This window comes from Equus quagga, chromosome 2, assembly GCF_021613505.1.
Source record: "Equus quagga isolate Etosha38 chromosome 2, UCLA_HA_Equagga_1.0, whole genome shotgun sequence".
Classification (NCBI taxonomy): Eukaryota; Metazoa; Chordata; class Mammalia; order Perissodactyla; family Equidae; genus Equus; species Equus quagga.
In genome coordinates, this window is record NC_060268.1 from 52,343,129 (window position 1) to 52,350,807 (window position 7,679).

The 7,679-nt window shown below is 39.6% G+C and overlaps 1 protein-coding gene across 1 annotated transcript in view; it reads left to right on the top strand.

Annotated features, from left to right (window-relative positions):
* MYZAP (myocardial zonula adherens protein) overlaps positions 1-7,193 on the top strand; it is a 118,787-nt gene extending 111,594 nt beyond the window's left edge. The window contains exons 14-15 of the mRNA XM_046654635.1: positions 2,131-2,335; positions 4,148-7,193. Coding sequence (XP_046510591.1) covers positions 2,131-2,335; positions 4,148-4,294 — 352 coding nt within the window. The 3' untranslated portion in view covers positions 4,295-7,193. The remainder of the gene's footprint in view (positions 1-2,130; positions 2,336-4,147) is intronic.
* The last annotated feature ends 486 nt before the right edge of the window (positions 7,194-7,679 follow it).

A 7,679-nucleotide genomic window follows, 5' to 3' on the forward strand; every position in this document is an offset into this window, starting at 1 on the left:
TTTTTTTTTCCAGAACCATTTTCTGGTAGACAGCTCCCCCCTTTGATTAGACTGTAGGCTAAGGAAAAAGCACTAGCAGGAGCTGATAGACTTTCTCAGCAGAAGATATTTCTGTGTGCACTCGATGTAAGCAGCAGTTGCCGTGGGACACAGAAGGAAAGATTGTGCTTGCAGAGAGTTTAGGACCTGGATGAGGACCCAAAGCTTACACACTTAGAAGGACATTAAATTATATAATAACAACTTCAAGGGGAAGGGAACTGAGAAGGGATTAGAAAAACTGAAAGCAGATTCAGGCAGGATCTAACTAGCCCTGCTTCTAAATTCCTTGTCATAGTTTTGTTCTTGAGATCTTCAGAAAAAGAAAAGCTCTTTGAAGAGAAAAGAATGTTATTTACTTGTATGCAAATACTGGTACGTGCCCAGATTTCAGATACAAAGTTAGCCGCTCTGCCTATCTTTGAAAAACTGAAAAAGTCTAGTTAAAAATACCTAAAACCATTTTTTTATTATTGTAAAGAGACTTTAAAGTTTAATCCTACCCCACCGTTCATTTTTTTTTAACCTCAAAACATTTTGTTTCTTCAGTATAGAAAACCAGAATTATATTACATTAATTTTTAGTTAGGAATAGAAAGTAATCTTTGATTAAGTAATCTTTCATCTTATGTGCAGTGAGGTATCTCTCCTCACTTCTAGGGAGACAGAAGACCAGAAGCATCATCTAGTTAATACATTCAACAGAGAATAAACCGATCCCGGTTCTCTATTATGGTCATGTCACTAGAATTGAGAGGGGGATAAGGGAATAGCAATGAGGGCCACAAAGGTTAAGGAAGTTTCTGAGAGACAGCCAGCCACAGAGAGTTGTATGCAGTTATCAGGAAAGGCTGGGCCTTGGTGAGTCAGTACACCGTAGGCAGGTGGAGGTTGGGAAGTGAGATGAGGTGGTGTCTTTGGGCCTCCTGCACGCTCTCCTGGCTCCATTACCACCTGGGTCCTGGAGGCTGCCCCTCATCTACCTGTAGCCCAGGTCTTCTCGGAACTTCAGATTTGCATGGCCTGTTACCTGTGGAACCTGACCATGGCGGTGTATGAAGTAGAACTCTCATTTCTTCCCACACTGACTTTCTCATACTCCCTAAGTTAATAGTGCCACCACCTTGGTTTTTTGTCTAAAGTATCTTCCTTTTCCCTCATCTCCCTCTGCTAGCCATGAAGACCTACATAATATATATCCTTGACCTTCCTCTCTAACCATTCTTACCTTCATCTTCTCCCCTGTCTCAGTGAAGGCTCTCATCCCTCTCTTGGGCTATAACTGTGACCTCTTTGGCCTCTAGTCTTAATTCTACCAGTCCATCCCCTCCTTGTTTCCAGAGTGAAATTCATGAATGCTCATCTGAACCTGTTACACAGAATAGAACTCTTCACTGTGGGCTGGACCGTCCCTCCTGCCCAGACTATCCACTGCCTTTTCCTACTCTTCCGCCTCCAGTGCTTCCTTTTGTGCTGCAGCCTCTTGCCGGTCCCTCCCTGCTGGGATACCCATCTCCCCTTTTTACATGGGGAGCACTTATTATTCCAAGACTCCTCAAATTTTACTCTTTTGAAGCTTTTCTGACACCCTCCCTGTCTTCCCATTGGAACTGGCTGTTTGCTTCTTTATGTTCCACCGTACCATGTACAAATGTGTATCATGGTACCTGTGATACTATATTGCACTGAAACTGTTTACAAGTTTGTTTCTCTCTACTGGGCACTAAGCCCCTTTGCAAATGTTTTTGAATGAAAAAATGAAAAGATAGCTTCAGTTAAAGTGTAAGGTTTGAAGAGAGAAGGAAAAGGGCCTATCTGTACCTATTATCTGTTAGAGCAATGAATGAATTGTCAAATTACTCTCCGAAAAGCTCCCAATTTAAATACTCCTGTTTTTGAAGTAAACGTGTTTAAAAAAAGGGGAAGATTTTATCTACAAATGTAAATATTGGTAAACGGTTTACTATTATCTTTATGGAAGAATTAACTGCTAAGGTTAAAGGGCACTTGTGTGTGTGTGTGAACGTTATAAATGTGTGTCTATAAAAAGAAAATGGTCTGATGGTATAACATAAGTTTTCCCTTCTTCAGTTTACCTTCACAACAACATGGTTCACCGAGTGATTGTCGGAGAAGAGGGTCTCCTGTGTCCTCAGAAGAAAGGCGGCGCAGGGAGAAGCAGCATCTGGATGACATCACGGCAGCTCGGCTTCTCCCACTTCATCACCTGCCTACGCAGCTGCTCTCCATAGAAGAATCTTTGGCGCTTCAGAAACAGCAGAAACAGAGTTACGAGGTATTTAGGGTATTAATTGTTTCTTGTCTGTGTGTTGGATGTTGCTTACTTAAGTCAGAATTTACTCTAGGTAGTTCAAGGAGGATGGCATTTAATTGAAGGGATTAGGTACTAGGGAAATGGTCAGCTAATGTCATTAGCTCTCAGACATGTGCCTCTAGCTTTCAGAGGGTCTGGAAGTTGCTAGAGCTGCAGAAAACAGCTGGAGATGATCATAGCTACCTGTAACATCAAAGTGGTATTTACCAGGAAATGTGGGGAGACAGCTGCGGAATCTCACCTCTCTCAGAGCCCGTACTGTTAGGGTAGCAATAATATCGCTTCTCTGTCTGCCACCTTGTAAAACCAGTGCGAGAGCTTCTCGGTGGTGGACCCTATCGAAGAGCCCTGCCAAAAAGGTTAGGGAAATGTGGTTTCCAGGCTTCCATCTCCTGCATTATAGGGGAGAGCATGAAAGGGGTGGGGGAATAGTGTTGAGTCTGGACAATTGGCCACTAAGCTTAAAAGCATAATCTGCGGGCCCCTGTGAAGATAGAAGAATCTCCTACTGTTAGTGACTTGAGCAGTTTTGCATAGCACTTTCTTCAAAGATCTTTGTGTTCCGCGTGGATCTTTAAACTTGTGTATTGATAATTTGTGTACAGGATAATCTGAGATGGGAGAAAATAAGTGTGAGGACCATAGTGAGAAAAGAAGGGGTCGGATGTGCTTAGGTAGTAATAATTGGAGCCTCGAGGAAGACAGCAGCCTCCCTCCCTGGTGTTGCTCAGCTGGGTTGTCATCAGGGACTCTATACCAGTTACTCCAGAACTAGGCTTTTATTTTGTCTCGGCTTTTCCTAAAAGCTTAGTTGGCATGGATTGGCCTTTTTAAGGCACTCCTTTTTAAAATCCACTTGTCTTCCTCTCAGGGCATGAAAATATTGCCTAGTTATGACTATAGCATGGATGAATTGTCTTTTTAAATTGTCTATATGACCTTAAATGCCTGTCCTAAGATATTATTAAGTTGAATTAAACCCTTGAGTTTAAAATTGGTTTCCTGGGTGGAGTAATAGTAGTAGCTGCCACTTCAGTCCTACCTACCCATAATATTCATGGCCTGAGGGGAAGGACATGAAGAAGTTCAAGTGATGTGGGAGAAAGCATGAGAAGGGTGAAGAGCCAGATTAGGAATGAGCATTGCCACCTGCCATCAGTTAGTGGTAATATCCTTGGGTGTATAAAGCACATTGCCAGGGTCTGCAGTTTACCTGGACTTTTTGTTGCATAGTAATGTTCATGGGACTTAATTTGGAGAGTCAGCTTTTTGTTATTAATTTCTTGATTTTCATCATGACATTGAAATGTAACTCTCAAGCCTAGAAGCCATGTTTTAATCTTGGAAAGAAGATTCTTTCAGTCGGAGCATCAGCACAGCATTAGTGGTTTTTGACCTTCAGTAGCCCAAATTGTTCTGTGAATTTGTATATACACATGCATGTGCCCACATAGTTAAAAATGCATCCATGTTTATGACTTGTGGTGCTAAGCTGGCTACTCGATTTCTCATGTAGAGGTGGGATATTTCCATGCACTGTTGTTTATTAATGGAAACCTGTAACTACAACTGTGGCAGGCTCGAGCTCTCGCCAGTGTTGCCCTCTGGTATCTGTGGTAGGCACAGCGTCAGGCCCATCATAACGCTGTGGAGAGCACCAAGTGGACTGTTAAGGCCTCTTTATTTCTGATTCTGTTTAAATGACTTCCCCTAGCAAAATTGTAGGGAGAAGAAGCGAATGTGTAACTTTTTGCTTTGCTTTTTGTTTTAAAGGAGATGCAAGCCAAGCTCGCAGCACAAAAATTGGCTGAAAGATTGAATATTAAAATGCAGAGCTATAATCCAGAAGGGGAGACTTTGAGGAAATACCGAGAAGTAAGGGATGAAGATGATGATCAGTCCTCTGATGATGAATTCTGAAGACGGGCATGACAGGCATTGGGATAATCTCCTAAATCTCTGCCTGTTGAGATGTCATCGTCATACATCAGGCTTTCTACCAAGTATCAAGATCAGTGTCAGACATTGTTGAGGGAAAGAATTTTTAAAAATTACATAAAGGTAGCTATAAAAGTAGCCCAGTTTGTCCTTCAGAAGATAACTTTCATGTGCTCAAAAAGTTTAATATTTGAATGTTGTGTTTAACCACGTTGTGTTAAAGTTTTGCACTATGTCGTATGTTGGTCTGGTATTTTAGTATATAGTAGAGCACATTTTTTTTTTTCTAAGCCAAATCTAAGCAGGTGGCTGCTTTTTTTCCTTATTATTTCCTTTATCAATTAGCATTTATCACGTCTTTCAGTGAAACATTTAGTTGTCCCAGGCATCGCCTAATATGAATTAGGACAATATAGTTCCCTCCTATTTTGAGTAATGAAGGGAGCAGTGTAGCAAATTTTATGCATGTCTGCATGGGGTTATTGAGGTATTGGCTGTGAGGTACCTGGGAAGACACCCATAGAAAATACTTAACAAATGTTTGTTTCCTTCTTCTGTCTTCCCTTAAGAAGAAACGTTATCTTCTGATTAGGAATAAGAAGTACTGTCAGTAGCTGCTGGAGGGTGGATGGTCTTTCTAGATCACCAGAGTTGCCTGGAGTAACATGAGGTTTAGGAACAGTCTGAGATGACTCCTCCAGCTGAAGGGAGTAGCTCCTCCTGCGTTTGCCTGACGAGTTCATTGCTCTTAGCAGATGATGGGTTCAGTTACAGTACAGTAACGTTTGCTAAGAAAACCTATTTTTTTTAAAGCTACAATGGAAATGTTGTCAATACCTTGCTTTTTTTCCCCCCAAAAGAGGCATATGTAGGCTACAGAAACCTCAAGCTAACATGTTTCTGTAATTTTAAAGGATTATATAGTTGTCTCCAGAGAAATTAACACTTATGTTATCAGTTCTTTGTCTAATATGTTGGAGCCTTTAAACAGTGTTGAAGGGAAGAATAAAAATTAGAGCAACTTCAAGATGTTAATGGTGATGTTTTGCTGGTGCTTAATTAAATTTAATTCCTTACTGTAAAAGAGACTGTTCACTTAGGAAATTTGACTGAAGGTACACGTAGGACCGATGTTTGTGTGATGGCGAGGGCTCCATTCTGTATCACGCACTTCCAGTTGTGTCTACTGCTTTACCTCCCCCTTTTGTCCCCTCAAAAAGCAAATGTAAAAAGTAAACTGAGCTAGCAAGTTCATTAGTTTTTAAAACTAATAGCAGATGATTTCACAACATAAATTATTTGATGTTCTTTCTTTGTAGAATAACACATGTCATTTCTGGAAAGCGGGATAATACGGAAGGGCTCTCGTGCGTGTGCATACAGTCTCTTGTAAACCTACTAGCCAGAGGGAGCCCCTGTTAACCTTTGGGTATATGTTCTTTGACTTACTTTTCTATGTATAGCTAGGCGTTTATATTTTCAGTGATGTGATCATGCTGCACGTTGGTTCATAGTGTATAGGTTGTAAACATTTTCCTACATTAAATAGTTTGCATTTTAGATAGCTACAGGATGTTCCATTTTATGGGTATACTGTAAGTTTTAAAATCAACTTATTGTGCGACAGTTTGATTGTTAATTATAATGTAACCTGTAAACCGTGATGCAATCAACATCTTTAAAGATAATCATGTTGTATAAAAATGACTTATTTCCAGAAGATACCTTTCTAGAAGTGAAATTGCTAGGTGAGAGTGTAAGTAAATTTTTGCGAATCTTGATATATATCACTCACCACAAAGACTGTGTTCCTTTACATTCTCGTTAGCAATATATCAAATTCCCAGAATTGAAAATTACTGTTTAAAATCTTTGCAGAATGAATAATTGCAGAAAAGGATTACCTTAAAATTTGTGTTTGATTACTTAGTGAAGGTTGAGTGTTTATTTATGTTTATTGGCCATTTATATTCATTCTTTTGAGCATTGCATATTCCTGTCTTTCCTATATTCTCGGAGTGTTTGCCATTTTTATCAGTTTCTAAGTTCCTTGTGAATTAAGATGTCCGTCTTTTGTCATATGTCATTATCCTTTTAGTGTGTTATTTGCCTTTTAATACAGTTCGTGGTGTTTCCGTGTTGAAGTTGTTTTCTTTAAGAGCCTGCCTTTGCGCATGCGCTTGAGCATCCGTTCCCTACCCCAAGGATGCGTATGTATTTATCCTTATTTTCTGCTAATACCATTAAAGTTTTTTCACTTTTACACATCTGTAATTCAAAAGGCAGTTTTCAATCCATCTCAGATTTACTTGGGGCTATTGTATGAGGTGAAGATTTAATAGTAATTTTTGCAAATGGTTGACCAGATTGGTTCAGTATTATAAACCACTATTTCCCCACTGATTTGTAGTGCTGTCGTTATAGAATATTAAATTCCTGTGTGTCTTGGGCCTATTTCTAGGTCTTCTAGTGTTTTTCACACTTTAAATAATCATGGCTTTAATCAGTGTTAGTATTTGGTAGTACCAGCCCTGTTCTTCTAAAGTTTGTGAAATATAACCTACAGAAAAGTACATAAAACAGATGTGCAGTTAAATGGATAAAGCAAACAGTTGTGTAATCACAAACCAGATGCAGAAAAACTACTGCCAGCACTCCAGAATCCTGAGTGTCCCCTCGTGACACCACCTTTGTCCCCTAGGGGTAACTACAATCCTAACTTATGGTAATACCACTTTCAAAAGAATGGTTTTACCAGTTATGTATGCAAATCATATGGTTGATTGGTTTTGCCCACTTTTGTCTTACATAAAAATGGAATCATACTGTGTGTTGTGTCTGGTATCTTTCACTCAACATTGCTTATAAAATTCATGTCACATGTAGGTGTGGTTTATTTGTTTTCCTTGTGTTTAATGCATCATTTCATTAATACCAGTTTTGTCTATTTTACTGTAATGGGCACTTATATGAAATTTGCAGTTTTTGGCTATAATAAGCAATGCTACCGTGAGCATCTTCATGCACATAAACACATTTCTGTAGGGTATTTACCTAGGAATTTTAACTGCTGGAATATAAGGTATGCACACCTTTAATATTTGATATTCCCACCCCCCCATCCACTGTATACGAGAGTGCTAGTTCACCAACACTTGATGATGACTGACTAATCATAGCCAATGTGGTGTTTTCATAGTAGACATTCTCTGGTTTTGTTTTGCATTTCCTTAGGTAGGAATGGCGTTGAGCGTCTTCATGTGTTTATTGGTCACCAGATTTCTTCTTTTGAAAAGGGCCCATTCAAGTCTTTTGTCCATCTTTCTGTTGTATTCCTGTCAGCTGTCTTTTTCTCATTGATTTGTAG